Source organism: Dama dama, chromosome 6 (assembly GCF_033118175.1).
Source record: "Dama dama isolate Ldn47 chromosome 6, ASM3311817v1, whole genome shotgun sequence".
Classification (NCBI taxonomy): domain Eukaryota; kingdom Metazoa; phylum Chordata; class Mammalia; order Artiodactyla; family Cervidae; genus Dama; species Dama dama.
Genome location: NC_083686.1, coordinates 46,109,958 through 46,136,749, shown reverse-complemented (window position 1 = coordinate 46,136,749; position 26,792 = coordinate 46,109,958). Strand labels below are relative to the sequence as shown.

The 26,792-nt window shown below is 44.5% G+C and overlaps 1 protein-coding gene across 3 annotated transcripts in view; it reads right to left on the bottom strand.

Moving 5' to 3' along the window:
• Positions 1 to 26,792, bottom strand: part of LNX1 (ligand of numb-protein X 1) — a 128,938-nt gene that overhangs the window by 32,034 nt on the left and 70,112 nt on the right. For all 3 annotated transcript variants that reach the window (XM_061145953.1, XM_061145954.1, XM_061145955.1), the window contains 2 exons: positions 6,912 to 7,150; positions 6,267 to 6,419 (listed from right to left, as the gene is read on the bottom strand). In XM_061145953.1, the coding sequence (XP_061001936.1) occupies positions 6,267 to 6,419; positions 6,912 to 7,150 (392 nt within the window). The remainder of the gene's footprint in view (positions 1 to 6,266; positions 6,420 to 6,911; positions 7,151 to 26,792) is intronic.

Genomic DNA, 26,792 nt, shown 5'->3' with positions numbered 1-26,792 from the left:
CCATCCTAGGCCTAAACCCAATTTTTCCTTCAAGGCCTGCATGAAATGATCCCTTCCAATTAAACTCTGCCCTCCTCCCTCCTCCCCTGCTCTCTCTCAATTTCCTATTTCCCACAAAGCTGTATTTCTCAGGGCACTGAGCCTTCTATTACTATTATTATTACTCATGCCCATTTCTTATACTCACCATTGGACTCTAAGACCCTTGTTTCTTAGGTCTGTGCACAGATCTCTGTACATAGGAAACTTTGTCCAGTGTTTATTGAGCAAAGAGGAATGAATGAACAGTCATTATGGAACGGACCACAGTTTGCTCACTTACTTATCAAGGGGAAAAAACAGACAAACCTGTTCTTCTGCTCTTTCTGATCATTTTGAAGGTTTCCTCCTGGGAGGCCCTGCCTTTCAGTCTCAATGAAAAGCAGGCTCTCTACCCACCCATGCTGTCAGTGAAGGGAAGTCAAACGGCTTAATTCACAATCAGGAAAAGCGGCCCCAGGCCCAGCTGGTGGTGTCAAGGGGTTCATCCCTGATCAGCTTGCATTGCTGAATTCAGAGCCAGAAGGAGATTCAGAGATCTAGGCTGGGGTTTCCAAACCTTACCTTTTCACTGAGGACCCTTCCCCTGGGAAGTCTTTCACAGGTTCCCCTGCCCCCATCCCCTGAGCCCACACACAGACCATTTCAGGCTGTGCAGTTTGACAGCCATCAGTTCAGTTCAGTCACTCAGTCGTGTCTGACTCTTTGCGAACCCATGAACCGCAGCACGCCAGGCCTCCCTGTCCATCACCAACTCCCGGAGTTCACCCAAACCCATGTCCATCAAGTTGGTGATGCGATTCAACCATCTCATCCTCTGTCATCCCCTTCTCCGCCTGCCCTCAATCCCTCCCAGCATCAGGGTCTTTTCTAATGAGTCAGCTCTTCGCATCAGGTGGCCAAAGTATTGGAGTTTCAGCTTCAGCATCAGTCCTTCCACTGAACACCCAGGACTGATCTCCTTTAGGATGGACTGGTTGGATCTCCTTGCAGTCCAAGGGACTCAAGAGTCTTCTCCAAGATCACAGTTCAAAAGCATCATCTCTTCGGTGCTCAGCTTTCTTTATAGTCCAACTCTCATATCCATACACGACCACTGGAAAAACCATAGCCCTGACTAGACGGACCTTTGTTGACAAAGTACTGTCTCTGCTTTTTAATACGCTGTCTAGGTTCTTTTAATTTCAGGGCTGCAATCACTATCTGCAGTGATTTTGGAGCCCCAGAAAATAAAGTCAGCCACAGTCAAACCTTTATTTCACAAGTGAGGATGCGTGAGCTGGGAGAACGGAAGTGACATGACCGGCTGGAGGTGGCAGTTCAGTGGTGGCCCCCAGAACCGGGTCAGAACCTGGGGCTTCTGTTAGGCTCCCTCCTTCATAGCTGGCAGCAGGCCCACAGGGGACTTGCTCTATAGACACACACTCTACTGAGCCAGCAGTGCCAACTGGCATGCTTCTCCGCCTCGGTGGGAATAGACGGGTACAGAGGCAACACCAGCTGGCCACAGGACACCCAGCGTGGCAGGAGCCGCAGCTCTTCCCGAGATGCTGGAGGCTGGAGTCTGGACATTGAAGGTGGGGTTACTTTTGTCTCCTGGAGCTGCTGACAGCAGCCATTGCCCTAAGATTCTCCCTTAATTATATCACTGGAAAAGATCAAAACTGTAGGCCTAGTTCTACATAAAACACTCTTTGTGACTATTTTCAAAACCCATGACCTTAGTTCATTTTCCCTGATAAACTCCAAGTTCATTAACAAGTACTGAACTCTCTAGGAACAATACAGAAAGAATTAAAATTATTTCTAAGTACGAGAGAGCATGATAAACAAAGAAATTTAGTGGCCAGAGGAAGCCAGAGACATTGCAAATGCGGGCCCTTGACTGCCGTTGGGCTTTGATTTAATGTAAGCAATTGGGCTTTGTTGTAAGGCTGTGGGCAGCAGTCTTCATCTGTCAGCTCCTGGTGCTAACAGTGCTTGAGTGATCAAGTTCAATTAATGTCTAAACTGCTTTGATTACCTTAAGTAGGCGTTATCCACAAGTACTTGTTGGAACAGGTCTGGTGACAAGGGGATGGAAGTTCTTTTAAAAATTCATTTTGAGCTAAGAAAGATTTGGAAATAATCATCAAAGCTGCTGATTTTTGCTCTTCTCCCCCTCCCTTTCTACCCTTCTCCCAACAGAGTTACAAAAACCACGCTCCCAAATCTAAACCAATCAAGGCCGTTTGTTTTGATAGTCTGAAAGGACATACTCAGTCATAGTTGAAAAAGTTAATTACAGCCACAATAATGAGACCTTCAAGAGTTAATGAAATTTTTAATTCCCACTCGGTGCTGGTCTGAAAAAAAACAGTTGTCCAATATTGTGTCCTTACTTAAGGACCAAGGAATATAGTATCATTTACGAAGTGTTTATTATATGCTGACCATTCAGCTAAGCAATTTGCATATTTTTGTTTGTTTGTTTAGTCCTCACAATAGATTAAGATTGGAACTAGGTTATTATTATCCCTGTTTTTTTTTAGATGATGAGATGCTAAAGCTTACAGGAGTCAAGTAAACCATCCAGGTCATATGACTGGTAAATATCAAAGCCAATCTCTTTACCGATATGAAAATGATGGATAAACCATGGAAGTTCACCACACTAACCATGGGTTACTGAAGCAATGAGACCCTACGGTCATTTTTGAAATCTCTGTTACCTCACAAATCCTGTACCAGCCTCACTGAATCTTAGTCCCTCCCCCATTGTGAAGTAGTAGGTCCTGGAGCAGAAAAGGAAATTTCCTTCTCTCCCATGCAAAGCCCCTACACACATAATGTAGCTGCAGTCTTCATCTTCGTGAAATAAAGTTTCGATTCTGCTGTAACTTGATGCAAAAGCATTCAGGTGTGTTCGCTGCCCCAAGTCAAGACTCCTAGATGGCCTCCAGGACTCTTCTAATCCAGCTTTAACCTCATCTTCCCCAACTTCCCAACACACAGTCAAGATCCCAGTGCCTGTCCAGGTCATAACTGCCCCTTAAACATGGACTACACTGTCCCATTGGGAAGTGGTGTGTCTCTTCTGGTGGCCCCCACTTTCATTTATTTATATCTCCCTCTTCATGGTATTTTATTTTCTGTTAGTCTTGAATGAACCCCTTGAAGCCAGGAACTAGATTTTGTAATCTTTGTATAAAAGTCCTCCGTGCGTCCTAAGCTGCTTCAGTTGTGTCTGGCTCTTTGTGACCCTGTGGACTGTAGCCTGCCAGGCACCTCTCTCCATGGGATTCCCTAGGCAACAGCACCAGAGTAGGCTGCCATTTCCTTCTCCAGGGGATCTTCCTGACCCAGGGATTGAAGCTGTATTTCCTCTGTCTCCTGCATTGGCAGGCAGTTTCTTATATAAAATCACTGAGCCTAAATATATAAACAGCTCATGCAATTCTATCAAAAAAACCAAATAACCTGATTTAAAAAGGGGAGAAGATACAAATAGGTATTTTCCTAAAGAAGACATACAGCTGGCCAACAGGCATATAGAAAGATGCTCAACATTGTTAATCACCTCGCACCTGTCAGAATGGCTATCATCAAAAATTCTTCAAATAACAAATGTTGGTGAGGATGAAGAGAAAAGGGAACAGTGGTACACTGTTGGTGGGAATGTAAACTGATGCAGCCACTACAGAAAACAATAGGGAGGCTTTCAAACAACTAAAACTAGAACTATCATATGATCCAGCAATTCCATTTCTGGGTATACATCCAAAGAAAACAGAAACATTAATCTGAAAAGATACATGGATTCCAATGTTCACAGCTGCACTATTTACCAAGATAACCAAGAGGTGGAAGCAACCTAAGTGTCCATCAACAGATGAAAAAAGAAGATGTGGTATGTATACTGGAATACTACTCAGCCATGAAAAGAATGGACTTCTGCTATTTACAACAGTGTAGATGGACCTGAGGATTTTATGCTAAGTAAAATAAGTCAGATAGAAAAATACAAATACTTTATGTTATCACTTCCATGTGGAATCTGGAAAATGAAAACAAATGAAAAAACAGATCCACATATATAGAGATCAAACTAGTATGTACCCAGTGGGGAGAGGGGAAGGGGGAGGCACACAACGGGGAAAAAGGTATAAACTGCTTATGCAAAATAAGCAAGCTATAAGGAAATATTTTACAGCACAGTGAATATAGTCAATATTTTATAATAACTTTAAATGGAGTATAATCTATAAAAATAATGAATCACTATGTTGTACATCTGAAACTAATACAATATTGTAAATCAACAATACTTCAATTTTAAAAAAGCACAAAGCTCAGGCCAATGTCCTACACATAGTAATCTCTTATTTTTAAAAGTTTCTGCAATAAACATGCAAATCAGTCTTATTCAGGCAAGAGAAAACTTTATGTGGAATGGAATTAAGGAGGCTTTAATAAGGGGGAAGACTGGCAGAAAGGAAGTTATAATCCTTTTATTCATTGCAGAAACATTCGGTGAAAACTATTATGTACTAGATACTGTGCTTGGCCTTGAGAACACAAAGACTTAGATGAAGAACCCCTGCCCCCACTGGTAGAGTTACAATGAAAGGTGACGTTGCTGTAACAGAGATACAGGTGCTTTAAGAGCACAAAGGAGAGAGCACTGGGGGAGTCACAGAGGGCCCCCAGGAGGAGGCAAAGCCTATGCGGAGCCTGGAAAGAGAAATTAGGATGCCAGCTGAAGGCAAGGAAGAGGACAGGTTGGACAACAACATGGGAGTGAGAGAAAGACAGTGTGTACAGGACGGCGGTGAGCATAGTGAGAGCATGTAGTATATGTTCAGGGTAAGAGAGCTAAGGGGGGGTCTTATACAACTGCTCAAAGTTCTCCGAGAACATGATAAAGACAGACGTTTGGGGTTTACCCCCCAACCTTGAGGGGGCTTCCCTGGTGGCTCAGAGGGAAAAGAATCTGCCTGCAATGCAGGAGACCCGGGTTCAATCCCTGGGTTGGGAAGATCCCATGGAGAAGGGAATGGCAACCCACTCCAGTATTCTTGCCTGGAGAACTCCATGGACAGAGGAGCCTGGTGGGCTACAGTCCATGGAGTCTCAAAGAGTCGGACATGACGGAGCGACTAATACTTTCACTTTCTTTCACTCCCCAACCTTGAAGGAGCGGAGGGCACTTTAATCCAGTGAGTAAACGAGTGGGCTCTGGAGCCAGAGAACACAAATTAAAAATCCCAGGACTGCCATTTTCCAGTTGGGTGACTTCGGGCTAGTTACCCAGTCTCTCTAAATCTTGGTTTCTTCTGTAAACTGAGAATCACAATCCCCATCTCTTATCATTGCGACCTTTAAATGCCTTAGAGCACTACCTGGCACCCAGGAAAGCTCAAAAGAATTCTTTTAGTTATTACTGTTACTGCTGTGAAGTTCTAATGTAAGATGAAAATAAAAGGACAGGACAGTATTTTCTCAGCTCCATTTATGTTGGAAAAAAGATATAAAATCTAAGATCCAGAAACTTTCTTTGCATGAATTTTAGAGCCACATTATTCGGATTCCAACTTCAGAAGGGGCAAACTAAGTAACTGCCTGGTACCTCAGTTTCCTCATCTATAAAACAGGGATGATAACTGTAGCTCCCTCATAGAGTTGTTGAGGAGTACATGAATTAATACATAGAAAACCCTCAGAATCACGCATCACACAAGGTGGTAATAAGAATAAATACTCATATAGCATTTACTATGTGCCAGGCTCTGTTCTAACTGCTCTTCACTTAACCATATTATTCTTTATATACACTAAGCTAAGACCTGAAAGTAAGGGTTCCAAAATCTTTTCCCTCAGTCTATGTAAAAAGAGAACAATAGGGACTTTCCTGATGGTCCAGTCATTGGGAATCTGCCTTCCAATGCAGGGGATGACCCCTGGTTCAGGAACTAAGATCACATGTGTGGTGGAGCAACTACGGCCATGCAGAAGTAGAGAAGCCCCTGAGCCACAACAAGTACCCAATGTAGCCAGAAGAAAAAGGCGGGGGGGAGTAATTTGTGCCTTTGGTTACTTATATAAGAAGTAGGGTAATCAAGGTAAAAAATATTTATGCCCTTGGGAAGAGAGGTGTCATAGAAAGTGAGGTCTAGTCCCATCGTCATCACCCCTGGAGTCATTCTGGAAGCCCAGGCCACGCCCAGCCTCATGGGGAAGTAACTTACCATCAGGGATAGTGGTGTTTTCAGAATCCTCTCGTCCCTGATCAGCTTGGCTGACAACGGTACTTCCACTCTTTGTCCTTCGAAGAACACTCAAGGCTCGGTTTATTTTTTTAAAGGATCTGCTTCTGATGGTGGATCGCTCAAAGGGCCGTGCTGAAGACAAGAGAGAAAAAGGTCTTTTTTATGGACACAGCTGGTAAGACACACAACGGAATGCAAACGGTGATTACTTCTAGGTGGTGGGATGATACAATTTGCTTATCTGTATGTTCGCAGTTTTCTACAACGAAATATGGACGGTTTATTTAAAATCTGCTTGTCTTTTTTTTTTCCAAGGCCAGATGGAATATGACAGCACTTTTCTCGAGTTGCCTGGGCGGGAAGGTATGGACGCCGCGGGAGTGATGAATCACCAGGTCTAACTTCAACTCCTTTCACCAAGTCAGATTACACACGTTTCTAATGATCTCAAGTCCTCGTGGTTTCATTTCACTTTGGAGAACTGGACGTTGGGTTGTGGCCAAAACTACCAGAACGATTTCCTCTTAAACAAAACATTTCTAGGACTGTCCACAGTGACCGTTTCACAGAGGGCAGTCCCACGGCGGAGGAGCCCATTCCCGGACAACCACCCGTTTGACTCACCCCTTGTTCGGTTGCTCCGGCCAGAGTCCAGGGTGCTGTTTGGCTGACCGTCCTCGGCTGTGGACACGTAGGCAGGGTTGTCTAGGCCAGGCTCATCTGTCATTAAGGAGACGGTGGGAACTGTGGAAATCTCTGGGGACAGTGCTGTTGCTGTGAGGCTGGCGCTGCCATCTGAGCAGCCATCCTGAGAGCGCCTCTTCCTGTCTTTAGTGAGGCCATAGTGGGAGGCACCTTTGCAGCTGCAACAAAGCCAGAAGGAGGTCAGAGAAGGCTTTTCGCACTGCTCAACTGGGCCTCTCCCAGTGCGCGGGCTTGCTGCCCTCGGGAATTGGTCTGCTCCCCCCGGCCCCCCTCTCTTTGCACATGGAGGTAAGTCAATATACACTCGCCAATCAAACGAACGAACAACTTGAGAGAACAGTTTTTAAAGTTTGTTTATTGCATTTTATTAAAACACTCTCTATCCTGGTGCCTGAAATGCAAACTGTGAGAATTGTCATGGGGTCACAAAGACTAGGGCTTGAGGCTGGCTATCTTCAACTATTTGGACGTGGTAATTCCTTCTTGCTGGGGTTTATCTTGACCATGAAAGCTCTTAGTCACCCTCTCAGTCCTTTCTTTTGGGTTTAGTTTCCCAAACCACTGAACATAAACACAAAACTCCTCCCAGATTCCATATTTAACCGTCCATGGAAATAGAATCGCCCGCATTACAAAGCCACAGGAGTTCGCTCAGCACCAGGGCTCTCTGGAGGCCGGCTTGCTGGCTTCCAGTCCCCCCCCTGCCTTGGGGCTGGTCTCAGAGTGGCCAGGCCTCTGAGGCACTGGGGATTGGGGGCTCCCATGCACTAAAAACGTGCCCGTCTCCTAACATTGGGAAAGTAAAACAACATTCACAGTCTTAAAAAAAATAGGTCTACATCCATTCACCCTCCACATTAAAGAGCAAGCCTAAGAGCCAGGAGACCAAGGTTTGAGTTGATCTGAGTCCATATTTTTGCTGTGAATGCCCTTCCATTGTCACTAGGCAAGTCATCTCAGCTCTTAGGTAGGCTTCGATCAGAAAATGCTGATGATTTCACCCTTCCATTGTTGTGGTGAGGATGTAGCCAGCCTTACACCAACTTCCCAGTGGTTATGAAGGCAGAAATCAAATGGGGGAGTCCCTGTAAGAAGTGGCCATTTGCATTTAATGGATGTTAATTTATAAATTATTTTCATCAACTCATTACAGAAAACTGGATATGGTTGAGCTATTTTAGATAACACTTTGAGAGCCTCTTTGGCTCTCAAAAGCAGCCTGCAGTTGATGTGCCCATGATTGATATGGCCTGAGAGAACCATAGAGTGGGTGGATAGAAGGGCCTCTGTCTGGATGGAAATCTTTGCTCTGAAATTTACCTAGCTGTGTCATCTGGGAAAATTTTGTTAACGTGGTTAAACTTTCTAATCTGCACATACATCTTGGTTTGCTGTGAAGTCTGCTAGATATTAGGTCTTGGCAAGAGTTTAGTATCTTGCCAGATATAGAGAAAATTCTCAACAGACTGTAGCCACTTCCATAATTGAACCATCTAAGTTTCCTGTTTTATCACATTAACTTCTTTGAGATCAGGGTGCATGGGAGATGGATGGGGTCCCAAAACTTCAGTTGCCAAGCTGCAGTCATGATGCAAATGCCACTGTCCGAGCATGGCAAATGTGGTCAAAGGTGTCCAGCTTGTCCCTTACATTGAGTTGCATCCACTCTTGGTACTAGGCCAAGAAGTTTAAATGCTGCTCATTGTCTTAGAAAAGATTACATTACAATTAAGCATTGAAATGAAAAGTAACTGTATAAATAGAAACTCTCAAAAACAGAGCAGTGTTATGTAAATTTGACATTGGCAAAGTAAATATTTGTCATTAGAAGGACAGCAATTTCCAGTTTTCTTGTGAAGAGACAAGCAGATGCTTTATTTGCTTAGAAAGAAAGATACCACCAAGAAGATGAAAAGTGGTGTCACATCATCCAAAAGAATGGACCTCTTTCATGCCAAACAATACAACTAGAGGGCAGGAGAGGTCTGAATGGATTTTGAAGTCTGATCTGACCAACTCATGCTTTGCGAGGATATCTTTAAGTGTTTTGGAATAATTTAACCAGTGACAGTTTTTAAAATTTTCTTGTTGGTACATAAAACATGATGCTTCTTATAATCAATGATGATGATTTTATGTGGTTTTAATATTAGTAGAAAACGACTCTGATTATACAACCCGACCTACATCTTTATCTTACAGAAGATGAAATGGGCCTCTAGCTTCTCATACTAGTTTTCCCCTTCCTGAAAGAGTATAAGCTTCTTGCTTGAACTGGTGAGATTTTACTGTTTTGATGAGCCACTTTGGCTTTGAATTGTTCTGCTTAAAAATAGCAAAGTGGTTGATATGAGAAGCTCAAAAATTGGAAGAAACATTGTGTGATGGAAAAAATAAAAGCCAGCATGCAGTTGAGCAGCTCCAAAGTCATAAACACATGAGTGGAACACTTCTCTGTAAGCCAGCAGTCTCAGACTAGCAACACATGGGAAGGAAGTTCCTAGACTATTTTGTTGGACTAGAAACAGTCTTTCTTTTCTTGGGGCAGCAATGCTCTTCACCATGTGCCCTGCCAGAGCAGGAAATGAATCTTCCAATTGGACAAATAACCGGCAAAGGCACAAGCCATGGACTTCTGAGGGGATGGAGCATATCCCAGTGGAAAAAAGTAGCATCTTGTTCTGCTGCCACATCTGTGAGGAGGGGCAAGGTATTTAAAGATCTCTGAATGCCAAGACTATGCCATTAAGAAACCACTTCTGTTTCAGATCCTTGAGGTTCCGAAGACACATTTTAGTCCAGGAAAGGAAAACATAATAAAATGGCTAAGATCACTCCCCTCTGTCCCATACCCCAGCTATCCTTACAATAGCCAGGGAGGGTATATTTAAACCTTCAGACTCATAAGCTTTGTATGAGAAAGGTTCTGCTAAAGCGACTCACACTTGTGTAATGTTGCTTGTTTCAGCTTCTTGGATGAGCTTGAATCTGAGGCACAGGGTGATCTATGAAGGTAGCAGCTTGTACTTGCTAATTATCTCTTTCGTGTTGACTGATCCTGGGGCCTCTTGATTTACAGGCATAAGTCAGGGGAGGAGGGGGAAAGAGCTGATTAGCCTTGGCCAATACAGGAACATATGCTGAACCCTGGGTTGTATTCAAAGCAAACAGGATTTATTCTCCCTTTAGTTATCCTGAGCATTAAGTACTCTCAGGTGGTGATGGGTGACAGCCATGAAGGATGAATACAAGGAACGTGGTAAACCATTTTTCAACCACTTTGGATATGCCATCTGTTTAAAGCAGCTCTGAAGATCAGTTTTGTTAATAACAGAGTTGAGATCCTGAGCTCCTATATCAAAGTGAACGGAGGCAAATCTATCTTAATATAAAAATGCTGACACTGGGGGCATGTGCCATGGAATTTTTGTCTTTTCTGCAAGGGAGAGGCGGAAGTAGGAAGAGAAAATGAACCTCCTTCTTGCAAAAATTCCTGGGTCCGTGAGCTCACTGCTCATGGGGGTGGACTGGAAGCAGGTTGGACCTCTGGTGTACTTTACAGATTCTGATGGGCTCAGAGCTCAGCACAAGTGGGTTTGCAGGAGAGGCCCCTTTCTGATGACAGAATAAAAGAGGTCCTTGGGAAATCAAGCCTCAGTACACTCATTATAACAGTCTGGGTAAGTGTATCACCTCTCTTTGATGCTGCAACTTCCCTCACATTCTTTCTCAGTTCACTTCTGAATTCGGTAAACACTGAATCTGCTCTCAAATTGAGTTCATGAATTGCTCAGTCTGCTCTTACTTTAAACCAGGGCTTGCAAACTCATACGCTAATCAGGCCAGGTGGGGATGGGGGGGCGGGGGTGGTTGTGGTGAGCAGTGCTATTCCATTTCAAAAGTGCGGCGGGCAACCCTACAGACCTCCTGAGTGTTGCTTCAAGAATACCAGCCCAAGAGCAATTAGTCAAGAAGTGAAAGTTGCCAGATTGGAAAGGAAAAGGGAAACTGTCACTGTTTGCAACGCCATATTATATATAGAAACCCTCAAAGACTAGGAAAAAAAACAAAAAAAACCCCCAAAAAACCTCACTACAATTTTCCTGAACAAATTCAGCAAAGTTGCAGGATATAAAATCAATACAGAAATGTTTGTTGCATTTCTATACAAAATCAATACACAAATATTTGTTGCATTTCTATACACTAACAAAGAACTATCAGAAAGGGAAATTTTTAAAAAATCCCACTTACAATTGCATGAAAAAATACCTAGGGATTTGACCAAGGAAGCAAAAGATCTGTACACTGAAAACTGTAAGATGTTGATAAAAGAAATTAAGATGACACAAATAAATGGAAAGATATTGTGTGCTCATGGATTGGAAAATATCATTAAAATGTCCATACTACACAAATCAATCTACAGATTCAATATAATTCTTATCAAAATTCCAATGGCATTTTTCACAGTAATAAACATTCTTATAATTTGTGGAGAACCACAAAAGACCCCAAATAGACAAAGCAATCTTAAGAATGAAGAGCAAAGCTGGAGGCATCATGCTCCTTGATATCAATCTATATTACAAAGCTATAGTAGTCAAAATAGTATGATATTGGCAAAAAACCCAGATGTAAATTGCTGGAACAGAATAGGGAGTCAAGAAATAAACCCACACACAGATGGCCAATTATGACAAAGGAGTAAAGGCTATATGATGGGGAAAGGACAGTCTCTTTGGTAAATGGTGTTAGGAAAATTGTACGGCCACATGTGAAAGAATGAAACTGGACCCCTATCTTACGCTACACACCAAAGTTAACTCAAATGGGTTACAGACAAATGTATGAACTGATATCATAAACCTCCTAAAAGAAAACAGATGATAAGCTCCTTGATATTGGTCTTGCAGATGATTGTTTGAATCGGACACTAAAAGCAGAAAAAAGCAAAAATAAATGGATAAACTAAAAAGATTTTGCACAAAAAAGGAAACCATCAACAAAATAAGACAACTACTAAATGAAAAAATATTTGCAAATCATATCTCATAAGAAATTAATATTGAAAATATAATAAGAATCTACACAGCTCAATAGCAAAAAACCCCAATATGACTTAAAAAACAGGAAGATCTGAAGAGACATTTTTCCACACAAGACACACAGGTGACCAATAGGTACATGAAAAGATGCTCAACATCACTCTCTTGTCAGGGAAATGCAAATTGAAATCACAATGATATATCCTCACACCTGTTAAGACAAGATACAAGAGATCACAAGTGTTGGTGAAGATGTGGAGAAAAGGGAACCTGTGTGCACTTCTGGCAGGAACATAAATTGGTGCGGCCACTATGGAGCACAGTAGGGAGGCTCTTCAAAATGTTAAAAATAGACTGCCACATGATCCACCATTTCCACTTGGTATTTATTTGAAGAAACTGAAAATACTAGCTGGAAAAGATATATGCACCCCCATATTTATTGCAGCATTATTTATAGTAGTCAAGGCATGGAACAACCCAAGCGCCCTCTGAAGGATAAATAATTGTGTGTGTGTGTATGTATATACAGGGCTTCCCTAGTGGCTCAGACAGTCAAGAATACACTTGCAATGTGGGAGACCTGGGTTCCATCCTCGGGTTGGGAAGATCCCCTGGTGAAGGGAAATGCTACCCACTCCAGTATTCTGGCCTAGAGAATCCCCATGGACACAGGAGCCTGGTGGGCTACAGTAACTGTGTGTGTGTGTGTGTGTGTGTGTGTGTGTGTGTGTGTGTATATATATATATATGGAATATTATTCAACCATAAAAAAGAATGAAATCTTGCCATTTGCAAAACATGGATGGACCTTAAAGGCATTATGCTAAGTGAGATAAATCAGACAGAAAGACAAGTATTGTTTGATCTCACTTATATGTGGATGCTAAAGCTGAAACTCCAATATTTTGGCCACCTTATGCACAGAGTTGACTCATTGGAAAAGACCCTGATGCTGGGAGGGATTGGGGGCAGGAGGAGAAGGGGACGACAGAGGATGAGATGGCTGGATGGCATCATCGACTCGATGGGCATGAGTTTGAGTAAACTCCTGGAGTTGGTGATGGACAGGGAGTCCTGGCATGCTGCGATTCATGGGGTTGCAAAGAGTCAGACATGACTGAGTGACTGAACTGCACTGAACTGAACTGATATGTGGAATCTTAAAACAAAAGTAAGCTCATACAGATTGGTGATTGACAGAGTCAACCAGAGGGAGTGGGAGATAGGGGAGGGAATTCGATGAAGACGGTCAAAATGTCCAAACTTCTTGCTATAACTAAGTACTTGGGAGGTAATGTACAACATGGTAAACACAATTAACACTGTTGTATGTTATATATGAAAAGTCCTAAGACAGTAAATCCTAAGAATTTTCATCAGGAAATTTTTTCTTTTCCATTTCTTTAATTTTATATCTATATGAGAAGATGAATGTTCAGTAAACTTTGTGGTCATCATTTCATGATGTATGTTGAGTCAAATCATTATGTTGCATGCGTTAAATTTAACAGTGCTATATATCAATTGTATCTTCATAAAACTGGAAGAAAAACATGAGTGGTCCAGTGTTATTAGAGCAAACAATTTCGAAGCCTAAATCCCAGTTTTTAATGTGAAATCTCTTCATTTTTAAAAGTTGGCAACAAATTCAAAACTTTTCAGGCCATTTTGTGGGCCAAACAAAACACATCTGTAGGCCAGATCTATCTCAAGGGATGACAAATTCCAGCCTTTGGGAATAGGAAAAAAAAAAAAAAAACCTGCCAATGTGTGTAAGTCAGACCCATTTCTCTTTCAGTCCTCCGGAAGCAACTCAACCTTCCTCTCACTCCCCCGCTGAGCTCGCTTGCTCCCCCCCACTTTTGTGGGGGTGTGTGCATGTGCAGGCACAGAGAACATGGCCTCAGATGGGGCTTCCCTTTCAACATTTGCCCCAGCCCCATTCCTGATCCCAGTCAGAGAAGGGGATGCTCCCAACTGCCTTCCACTCATGGGAGAGCTCGTCATGTGCCGGAAGTTACAGCGTCATGCAGAAGGACACGTTCAACTCAAATGGGTGAATTCTTTCTTTCAGGCCAAGAGAATCGAGATTGGGGGCTCTGGAGGGAAGCGAGTTTCCCTGCTAACAGCTGGGTCTTAGGCTCAGCTGCTCGATTGAACAGGATGAATAACTGAAGCTTTACTCAAAGTGGGGTCCCTGGGGCCAGGTTGGGAGCCCCTTGCAGGAGGACATGATTGCTATCAGAGACCCACAGCCTCTCCTTGGTGTCCTTGGACAAGGTGTCTGGGAGATGGGCCACTGGCAGCCTCAAGGAATCCACCCACACTGCTCCAGCTCAGAAAGAGTCTGTGTCAGGATGCTGGTGACCCAGAGGCTGAGGATGGGCCTTGGTCATGTGTCTGGCTCCCAACTCCATCTCTAGGGCCCCCATCCTGGCCCTCCTGACACCTCCAGGGCTTTTCAACACATTCCAGTCCATCTCCCTGCTCCCATTCTTGCCCCTCCTCCCCATCATCCAATCCATCCTAAACACAACCACATCAACACAATTTCTTTTCTCAAAAACTTCCCATGGAAGTATTTCCTACTGCTTATAGGATAAAGTCCTGGCTCCCCAGGTTGAAGTTTTTTTCCCAGGGCCATCTCTGGGCCCTGGATTTAGAAAAGGCAGAGGAACCAGAGATCAAATTGCCAACATCCACTGGATCATCGAGAAAGCAAGAGAGTTCCAGAAAAACATCTACTTCTGCTTTATTGACTACGCCAAAGTCTTTGACTGTGTGGATCACAATAAACTGGAAAATTCTTAAAAAGATGGGAATACCAGACCACTTGACCTGCGTCCTGAGAAATCTGTATGCAGGTCAGGAAGCAACAGTTAGAACTGGACATGGAACAACAGACTGGTTCCAAATAAGAAAATAAGTACATCAAGGCTGTATACAGTCACCCTGCTTATTTAACTTATATGCAGAGTACATCATGAGAAACGCTGGGCTGGATGAAGCACAAGCTGGAATCAAGATTGCCGGGAGAAATATCAATAACCTCAGATATGCAGATGACACTACCCTTATGGCAGAGAGTGAAGAACTAAAGAGCCTCTTGATGAAAGTGAAAGAGGAGAGTGAAAAAGTTGGCTTAAAACTCAGCATTCAGAAAACTAAGATCATGGCATCTGGTCCCATCACTTCATGGCAAATAGATGGGGAAACAATGGAAACAGTGAGAAACTTTAAATTTGGGGGCTCCAAAATCACTGCAGATGGTGACAGCAGCCACGAAATTAAAAGACACTTACTCCTTGGGAGAAAAGTTATGACCAACCTAGACAGCATATTAAAAAGCAGAGACATTACTTTGTCAACAAAGGTCTGTCTTGTCAGGCTATGATTTTTCCAGTGGTCATGTATGGATGTGAGAGTTGGACTATAAAGAAAGCTGAGCACCGAAGAATTGATGCTTTTGAACTGTGGTGTTGGAGAAGACTCTTGAAAGTCCCTTGGACTGCAAGGAGATCCAACCTGTCCATCCTAAAGGAAATCAGTCTTGAATATTATTCATTGGAAGGACTGATGCTGAAACTGAAACTCCAATACTTTGGCCACCTGATGCGAAGAGCTGACTCATTTGAAAAGACCCTGATGCTGGGAAAGATTGAAGGCGGGAGGAGAAGGGGACAGCAGAGGATGAGATGGTTGGATGGCATCACCAACTCGATGGACGTGAGTTTGAGTAAGCTCCAGGAGTTGGTGATGGATAGGAAAGCCTGGCGTGCTGCAGTCCATGGGGTCACAAAGAGTCGGACATGACTGAGTGACTGAACTGAGCTGATCTCCGAGCTGTGTTGATCATGGCCTCATGATAGGGTCTGGCAACCCAGAAAGGGGCTGGGAAGAGCTAACATCTACTGGACTACCGTGTACTCTGCATTAACGTTTCACAAATGTGGTCTTAGGCTCAGCTAAAACCTTGTTAAACCCTCCCAGTGGCTCCAGCTGTCAAGTCAGTTAAACCACCTCCACTCTGCAGATGAGGATATGAAAACTTGGATAAAGCCTTCTTCCCTTCTAGCTGTCAGAGTGAAGCTGGGGCTTGTATCCAAGTTGTGGGGTCCTTGCTTTCTCCCCTCCTGTGGCCTGGCCTCCAGCCTGGAGCTCACCCTACACCCCAGACTCCTGGTGTGCAGTCAGATTCCTGACCGCTCATGCCACATTCTCACTCTCAACAGGCATCTGAAACCTAACACATCCAAACACCCCAACCTCCCTGCCAAACCCCCCAACCTCCCTGCCAAACCAGCTCTTCCCGCCCCTTCTCTGTTTTACCTTACATCCTTCTCATTGTTCAGACCCCAAACTCCTGAGTCAGCACTGATTCCTTTCTTTTTCCCAGTCCTACAAATATAATGGAGCCAGATTTATCCAGAATCCAAATGCTTTTCATCACTTCTACCACCACGGCCCTAGTCTGTGCTGCCATCATCAAAGCCTGGATTACTACAACAGGCTGCTGAGAGGTCTTTCCACTTCTGCACTCACTCCCCTCCCCTGTTCATTCTCAACAGGGCAGCAGTGTCATCCCTGTAAAACAGCTCTCCATGTTACTAAAGCACAAGGCCCTCAGAACAGCCCACTGGGCCCTGTATTCTCTCTGTCTTACTTTGGTCCTCCTCTCCATCTCCCGCTCAGCTGGCCTCCTGTTGGCTCTCACCCTTGCCCAGCACGTGCCTGCCTCCCGGACCGTGCATTTCCGCTCCTGCTGTCTGTCTGGAACGCGTGCTCCAGACGCCCTCCTGCTCTGCTCCCTCAGCCCTTGGGTGGGTCTGTGATTGAAGCCCACCTTCCCTGAGTGCCCTTTTTCAAGCAGCAGCTTTTTCCCTGGCACTTTCTAACCCTTCTTATTTTTCTTCCCTACCTCTCTCCCCTCTGCTTATTTTGGAGTAAAAGTTCCAAAGAGGGGGAGAGGGAGTTTAATTCCATAGTTAACCTACTGAACCAAACTTTGAAAACTTTATCCCTGTAGGATCAAAAGGGCTTCATCATATCGGTTCTTGGGAAAGGGTGAGCTCAGGGATTCCCATGTCCCTCCTGGCTGACAGTCCAGACACACCGGCTCTGTCTCAGCTGCCTGGTCAGCTTTGGGCATGTCTGCTCCAGGAGCTGGAAGGGAATGGAAGGAAGAGCAAAGTCTTGCCCACCTGGTGACTTTCAGAGAGTCCTCATGGCCTGTAGATTTCCTCAGGCAGGCAGTCGGCAAGCATGTATTGAATTAGACTGAAGTCTCCCTTTGGGTGTTCTATTGAAATTACCCGACTTGGAGCTGATGATCCACCCACACGGTCCTACTAACACGTAATTGTGGTTGGTTGTGATGCCTCTGCCAGGCCGCCTTTTCCCCTCAGCAAACTCATGATTCCCCTGCGCTCTGATGCGAGATGAGAAGTGAGAAGGAAGGGAAAAAAGTGAGATCTTTAACCTTCTTTCTCTTTCACATACTTCCCTGATAACTCAATAGGATTCTATTGGATCTGGGTTTTAAAACCATTCTGTACATAGGAGGAATAAACAATTGCCATATGCCTTCTTTTGGTGGATTATGCTGCTACAATGGGATGAGTGATTTTGAATACTAATACTTTGTTTTTTCATTCAATGAGCACTTATGGAGGACCTCCTGAAAAAGAGAGCAGAGTGATGTGGAAAAAGCTCAGGCTTTCATGTTTAAAACATCTGGGTATGAATCCTAGGTCTGCACCACCAGCTCTGCGACTGTGGACAAGTTCTGTGACTTCTTTCAGCCTTTCCCAGATGTTGGTAAAGAATTTGCCTACAATGCAGGAGACCTGGGTTTGAATATTCTTGCCTGGAGAATTCCTTGGAAAGATGAGCCTGGTGGGCTACAGTCCATGGGGTCACAAAAAGTCAGACACAGCTGAGCAATTAACACTTTCACTTTTCACTTTCCCAGATGTAAAATGGGCTCAGTGTTTATTTATATTAAGATTTACAGATCCATGCCAAGACCCTAACAGTACCTGGAATATACTAGCAACTCAATAAGCAGTAATCAGCATGATTATTGTATGTCAAGCATAATGTTAGGCCCTATGGTTGCAAAGAAACATATTATACAGTTTATGCCTACGAGGAGACTGATATGAAAACACAAAACTGCCATGTTATGAGAGAGAGATGGAGGTACGAGCCAACTGTTGGAAAAACTCAGAGAAGGGACCACTTACTCTCTGCGGGTAATTCATTATCAAGGGGTAATCAGGGAAGGTGTCCCAGAAGAGGTGATATCTGAGCTGAGTCTAGGAAAGTGAGTGACATTGTTCTGGCAGACTAGGTGTGAATGCCATGTTTAAAGACCCCAAGAATGCAAGTGCATGGGAGGATTACTGTGTTTGGTGCAGATCTTATCCCTTGAGACATTGATGGAGAAAAACAGAACTGAAGTGAGGCCAAAGAAGAAGACAAATGCTGGCAGTGGTGTTGAGGAGAAAGCCCTGGGTACTTGACCAGTCATTTGTTGCCACCTCTGGAGTTTAGTGGGGCTAAAGCCGTGCCTGTGGGCGCAGGGGACTAGGGCATTGAGAAGTCTGATGCCAATACAGGAGAGGGATGAAGGTGACAGTGGAAGGCTCAAAGTCACCCCCTCACAGAGGCTCCCTTACCCTCTGTTTGAAGTGGATCTTCTCTTCCCCCAGCACTCGCTTTCAATTCCCAGCACTGAACATCTTTGGAAATGATTTTGTATGTTTACTTGCTTCCTTTTTAAATCACTGTCTCCCCCCAAAAGTAAGAGTCCAGCATGTCTTGCTCACCACTGAATCCTCAACACACCACACAGTGCTCAGAGACTTGGGGTCAGCCATGTGTCAGAGCAGTCTGAGAGATTCTGGGAACAGCTATGTTTCTTTCTTACTTCCTCTATTAGATGCTTTCTGTTTATACTTTTAATTATGTTGACATAGATGTATTTTTTATTGATTTTATGGAGAGACAATAAACACATTATAATCAGTTTCAGGTACACAACATAAGGATTTGATATTTTTATATTGTAAAATCATCACCACAATAAGTCTACCTAACATTCATGGTTAAATTTTTCTCTTTTGATGAGCACTTTAAAGATCTATTGTGTGTATGCTCAGTTGTGTCTGACTGTTTGAGACTCTATGGACTGTACCCACTAAGTTCCTCCGTCCATGGGATTCTCCAGGCAAGAAGACTGGAGTGGGTTGCCATTTCCTCCTGCAGGGGATCTTCCTGACCCAGGGATCAAACCAGGCTCTCCTGCATTGCTGGCAGATTCTTTACCACCAGCACCACCTTGGAAGCCCCTAAAATCTATTGGGTTGGCCAAAAAGTGAATTTGAGTTTTTCCATACATTCTTATAGAAAAATCCAAATGAACTTTTTGGCCAATCCAATACTTCCTTGGCAACTTTCAAATATGTAATGCAGATTGTATATACCATGCTGTATGCTACATCCCCATGACTTATTTTATAACTCTGAAGATTGTAGCTTTTGACACCCTTCACACATTTTGCCTAGCTTTTACCCCCTGCCTCTGGCAACCACCGATTGGTCCTCCATATCTGAGTCTTGTTTTTGCTTTCTAAGTCCCCACACATAGACTCATGGGATATGCCTTTCTCTGTCTTATTTCTCTTAGCATAATACCCTACGCTATATATTTTTATGCTACTTATATTAGATGCTTTTTGTTTATACTTTTAATCATGCTGACCCAGATACGTTTCTATTGTTGCAGGCTGCCTTCTTCTTTTTGGAGGAAGACAGGCTGTGTTTTTAAAATATGTGATAACATTTTATAACTTTTAAAATGCAAGACAGTGGAAATCTTGATTATGTTTGCGATAAAAATAAACACATCAGTCATATTCTAAATCAGGCCCACTTAGGCTCCATGAGCCCACCCTCTAAGAGAACCCGCCCTTGCTAATTAAGTCCTGATCACTTTACTTGGAAAGACTCAAGTAACAATAATATAACTTCTATTAATGTGACTCCTCTAGTTTTCGGCAGGTAGATCCTAAGCACTGCAACTTTTTTGGGCATTTTCTTTGTTAGATTGGGTAATTCTATATTTCACTCGTTATACCTGCAGCTTCTTAACTAATCTCTGGTTTAAGGATATTAGGTAAAGTCGTTCTTCTTTCTTTGGATTGCTTTTTTTTCCTCTAGGTTAAAATGCATGTTCCCTGGGATTGAATTACAGGGTGACTCATGAAGCTACGAGAAACCATACATAGAAAAGTCATTAGCACCATTGTATACTCATGGGTAAAGCCAACATTGGTTAATAAGTGAAAGAGGTCATCAGCTGGACAAGCCTACCATCTGGGAGTCAGCTTAGACCCTGGGTATGAACTTGAGCCTGAAAGGCCCTCACCCCGCAGGACCAAGGGATTTCTTAACATCACCACGAACCACGCACTTCTTCCTCTCATTAGCTTCTTTCTTCTGCCTCCAAACCACAGGGGAGAACATCCCCAGTGATTCCAACCACCCTTGCCTGCCTTGTTAATGAATCCCAGGAAGGGAAATTTAAAACAAACTGGAGAGTGACTTGGAAGCACGGGCCAAGCTTTGGGCAACTGGAGCCCCAGTTTCCTGGGCCTGGTGAGGTGGGGAAAGGGGCAGGGTGCTCTTACAGTGTAATCGGCTCCACAAACAAATGGGCCAGTGACAACGAAGCCGGCACACGTGACTCAGTTTACCAAAGATATGTTCCTGTGATCTGATGACCTGGTGCTCTGCAGTCATGAGAGACAGCTGGCCCTTCTCTGCATGGCGTCTATTTTTATTTAGGCAGGGAAAGGCAGACATTCTTTTATGTAATGTCAATGGCTCCTTTTCTATGTTATCTGTTAGTTTGCAGGGTTAGGTCTGTCAGACAACCTGTGACTTCATCTTTTTATCCTTCGAATCTCAACTCACATATTAATAATAATTTGGAATTACAGCCAACACTTACAGTACGAAGCATATAGAATAGTGCTTAGTCCATACTAAGCTTTACGCATATTATTTCCTTGGTTTTCACATCATCCCAATTAGCCACTTTGCTAATAAGCAATTAAGGCATAGAGAGGTTAAATAACTTTCCCAAGGTCCCACAGTAGGCAAGTGGAGGGGCTAGGATCTGAAGCCAGAGCAGGCAGGATTTTCGTTGAGGTGTGCTCCTCGTGACTGTAACATGCCATGATCTTTGGTGGGTGACAGTTTGGAGGAGACTGCAAGGTAGGAGGCAGGGAAAAGGCAGGAGACATGAGAAGGTCCTTTATAACAGTGTACTCCACCACAGCCACTGTCTGCTGCCAGCCACTGTGTGGCTGCTAGAAGAAACACAGACAGCATGAGCTGGAAGGGTGGCCTGTTCTGATCACGTTGGCATCTTCAGGCCTGCAGTTAGACATGAGCGGCGAGCTTGGAGCTGCCTGCAACTTCGTTTCTGCCCTGTCAGCAGGGCCATCTGGCAGTGGCGCTCACTAGGTGGGTTGCTGGTAGAGTGAGGCAACTGCAGCGGTCCCCATGTGCCCTCAGGCTCGCTGTGTTCCTGCGTTCCTTCCTCTCCAAACATAACGTAATTATCTGAGAACAGGTGCCACTTCAAACTTCCTAACAGGCAGGGGCTTAAAACAATCAGGGCTGGGTGAGTGGGTAACTTGTGATTTATTTATTCTTCCTCTAGAGGGAGCTCTTTACTCCAGATGTTTAGATACACTCAAATACACCACATTTGTGGTGGAAAACAACTTACTAGGGGAAAAGGGGCAGACATCGCCATCCCATACCAGTAAGGAGTGCATCATCTTCTGCCCTATTAGTAACAAGTCATATCAGTAACCACTGAGCTGTCATTTGTTCCAAGCGTGGTTTTTATCACCAGGCATAGACGTGGGGCTTAGGCTGGAAAACACTGCCCCAGCAGGCTTATGTTATCCCCATTTTACAGACGGGGAGAGCGAGGCTTAGATAAGTTAAGTAGTTTATCCAAAATGACGCCGCACTAAGGCAAAGGAGCTGAGACTTGAACATAGCTCTGTCTGGGATCGTGCTGCTGATTTAAATGTGTAATGGGCTTCCCAAATGACACTGGTGGTTAAGGAACCCTTCTGCCGATGCAGGAGACATAAGAGACACAGGTTTGATCCCTGGGTTGGGAAGATCCCTTGGAGGAGAGCATGGCAACCCACTTCAGTATTCTTGCCTGGAGAATCCGCATGGACAGAGGAGCCTGGTGGGCTACAGCCCATAGGGTCGCAGAGTTGGACATGACTGAAGTGACTTAGCATGAGCATGCAACTGTCAAGTTATCAGTCCTCAATGTGGGTCAGGTGCTTCGCGGCAGTTCCCCCTCTGTTCACTTAATCCTTACCACCACCTAATGAGGTAGATCCAATTATCATGCCCATGTTGCAGATGTAGAAACATAATACAAAGGTTCACTTGCCTAGGGTCAACAGCACCTACGGTGACAGGCCATGTGTCAAGGTGACACCTACGGTGACAGCTTGTCTTTGGACTGACTGGGTTCTTAGGATGTAGGATTTTCAGTTTCAAACCCAGGCCAGTCCCAGGCACACCAGGACAAGCTGGTCACGTCATAAGGGGCAGAAACAGAGTTTAAGTCAGAGTCACGACTCCAAACAACACGCTCTTTACTGTGGTGTGTGTGCTAGTCACTAAGTCATATCCAACTCTCTGCCACCCCTTGGACCGTAGCCCACCAGGCTCCTCCGTCCATGGGATTCTATGGGCAAAAAGACTCGCGTGGGTTGCCATTCCCTTCTCCAGGGGATCTTCCCAACCCAGGGATCAAACTTGGGTCTCGCATTGCGGGCAGATTCTGTACTGTCTCAGACACCAGGGGAGCCTCTTTACTATGGCACGCTACAGCATTTTTTCCTTTTTCATATATTTTGCTCCAAGATTTCACAGAAGCAGAAGTGACTGGGGTGGGGGCTTCCATGGTTCAGTGCCTCCCAGTATGTGCTCAGATGACACCCTCTTGGCAGGGCCTCCAGAAGACCACCTCCCCACACTGCTGCTTCAGGCCAGCCTCGCAGCATCCCCGGCAGGTACAAAGCACGTGCAATTCCAGGGCTTTCCCACAACTGGAAGAATCAACTTCTCCTGTTAGTGAGGAAGACCCTTGCTGAGAGCAAGGAGTGCCTGATGAATACCAGGCTGCTCCCTGGGGTGACGTCTAAGCTCCAAACCAGATGTGAAGTTGACAGTGCTTAATGAGGGATGGTTGAAGGCTCAGGCACAGTCCACATGCCAGGTCAATTCCTCACAGAGACGTTACAATGGTTTATCCGTTCTGTGAGTCTCCGGCATCTTTGGGGTCACGAAGTTGTTTTCCTGGATGTTTTGGGGGAAGGGAGAGCAGACAGTTCCCAAGGCACAAATGATTGGAGTCTTCTGCCAACTTTCCATGGATTACAATGTTTGTGTGTAGTGGGGAGGGTCGTCGTTTTTCGGGGGCTAACATTTAGGTCCCTGCAATTCTTGGCTCCACTTAGACTTGTCATCTTTACTTTTAAAATGCTTAGAAATGCCCAAGGTTCAGCTTCTCATTTTTGGGAAACTGGGCTATGGGTCAATGGCGCTTTCTATTTCAGGGTTGGCTAGGAACTGTGTTTAGGGGAATGGGAAAGGGTGGGTTTCATGGTGGTGAGGTTTTCTAAATATTGGAACTGACTGCCCAGTGAGGTTTTCCAACGGGCTCTGAAAGCAGCCTAGGCTTCCAGCCGCCTCGGATGAGGTTTTGAGAGCCTCAATTTCTGTGAAATCTGCACAACCCTGGGGGCTGCTCAGAGGTGACAGTTTGGCATAGGGATGGGGGAGGGGTGGGAGAAGGTAGCAGGACCCTCCAGTGGAAATCATTCCCAGATGCTATTTTAAAGCATCTCCTTCTTTCCTCCAAGTGCCCTCAGGGCTAACTCAAAAACGCCCCAGTTTTTCCAAGCTCTTTCTGGGCTGCGTGTCCAGAGTCCTCCTGGATGGACTTTACAGGACTCTCAGGTATGGAGAAAGTGGGTTCTGTCTTGCTCTGTGCTTGAGAATATGCTTTGTGAAGATACTTTGCTCTTTCGTGCCAAATCTTTTCGCATGAAACAAAACCCCTATCTTCCCAGCCAGCTTCTGTTTGCTGAGTGAACTGCTTCCTTCTCACTATATTCCCTGATTCCTGTAAGTCATATTTCATTCCCCCAAATTGTGTTATGCAAATGGGGGAGGGAGCACTTGCAGGAAACGCCAGCTCTTATTTATTTTTCTCAGATAATCGAACACTTCTTTCTCCCCCTGTCTTGCCGGCCTGCCCTTTGGCTGTGGCTTAGCTCCATGTGTTCGGTGTGGCAGGCAGTGCCCTCGACAAGACTTCTGCAACCCAAGCAAGCTGTCCCCCGTCACAAACATGACTCCACCACGGGCCTCTTCCCTGGATCTGCTTGTCAGCCAATCACTGCTGTGTGAATCCTTGAAACCATGCATTTCTCACTGTTGATTCTGAGCGATCAGGGGTGCTGGCTTCCAGGGTACTGCTGAATTATTTCCCTCACTCCTCCCTGAAGTCTGTGCTGGGAACCATCCCTCGAGATAGTCTGGGGTGGTGAGGACTAGGTGTGCAACTCCCTCAGGGAAGGAGGTGGGATAGTGTTTCTTGCCCTGTTATCAAATCTGGGCTTGGAAAAGGATCATGACTCACCATCACCTCCTCCACGGGCAAGTGGTCACTTCACCCTGACCCTCCACAGTGCGTGGCCGGGGGCCAAGTGGGGGTGTGGGCGGGCGAGGGGCTGCAGTGTGCCGCACAAATCAGTGTTGAAGCTGAAGTGCAATTAGCTGAATTCTTACAGTTTTATTTGCATGGTATAGTTAAGATATAATCAGGCCAACAACACATCAAAGGATGGCCATTATGATCACAAAGGGTAAACTGAAAGGTCACCTCAGTAAACACAGTGATAGATTTTTATGTGAAGGTCTTTCCCATTATCCTAGATGGTTAAACCTTTTAATAGAACCTATTGGGTTCTCTTTCAGCTCTATCTTCTATAAGCTTAGAATAATAAATCCCTATTGGGAGATAGGCTGAGTGCTCAATATATGACAGGCTGTCAATGAACACGTGTTAAGTGTTCATACAAGCATATTTTAATAATTAGATTCTTGATTCCAACAACCTATGTAGAAGTGTCACCTGATTCCTGGTTTGACAGTCTCATTTAAAATCAAAATAACTAACAATACCCCTAACTTTCTCATCATCCCATTTACTTCCACACTCTCTTTTAAACAATCTTCTCAGGTGATCCTACTGTTCATCCAAGGTTAAGAAACACTGGAGGGGGGATGCACTGATACACTGATAGTAAAGCTATTTTCACACCCTCTCTCCCCTATTCTCTCTTCTCACTTTCTCTCTGTCACACACACACACAGCTTATAAAATGCTTGAAGTGGGTGAATGTCTTGCGGTAGCACTTACCCAGCGTGTGTTCTTAATGACTTTCAACAAGCGGAGTTTAGGGTTTGCATCCTCTTAAAGGCTGTCTGCACCGTGACCCTTCAACACCCAGTGTTTGGTTTTGACCCCTACGACCCTGACTGAATCCTCAACATGGCTTTAGCCCCGACTTTCTACCACTTGTGAGGTTGGAGCTTGCCTTTTTGGTTTCAATCCATTTGATTCGGTTTCCTTTTTCTTTTCTAGGAATTCAGCAACCCCTAGGGAATGCAAAGGGAGTAGAAAAAGAACATAAGGAAGCCCAAATGTTGGCTGCTTGCCAACCATCTAATTTATCACTCAACTTGTTCACGGCTAAAATCTATCATCAGAGAACTGCACTGAAATCAATGGGGGTCAAACGTTTAATCTGTCCAGTTATTCCAGAGGGAGTAAACAGGGCCCCCAGGTTTATCAGGGAAATGTGGACTTCCAAGTTGTTCGAGCAAGCTTTTACCCATCTGCCAACACTGGGAACTGGAGAGTGGGAAGTAAAGCTGAAGAGTATTATCATAAATAGTGGGTGACTTACATCTCTAAAGGATGGAATTTTGATGCCAACGGCCTTTAGATTTGAACTCTTAGATATATATATATATATTTTTTTTTTTAGCGGAGTGCAGTTTATTACACCGGCGGGCCCAAGGCAGAGTCTCCTCTTAGCCAAGGACCCCGACCAGCATTTGTGAAAATCTTTTATACCCCATGTGTATGCGTCCAAACCCACTACCTTGAGACCTACATAAACAAAGGAAGGGTAAATACAACTACAATAACCCCATCATTCACGTGTTATGTGTTCAAACAGTCAATAATCAATAAGCCGGCAGTTACATTCCAAATAGTTAATAACCGATAAGCCTGTGCTTACATTCTGATAGATAGTGTCCGGAGGCAGGGGTGATTAGTGTCTGTTTTCTCTTCTTCAACATTCCCCTGCCCAGAGGGGGGTCTTATCCTTCCACTGTCATTCCCACAGGCGCTAAGCACAGAGTTCAGAGTCCACTGGAGAGGTGGCCGCGCACGATCAGCACAGACAGGCCTGAGATGGAGTCCAGGCCCTATGAATTCCTTCTTCATTCCCCCCTCTTGATGCTCTTAGTTTCCATAACGAGCATCATTTATTGAGATATATTGTACCTTAGCCCTCCTGCCACCCACATGAGAGAATGCTATCAACCTCTGGGTTA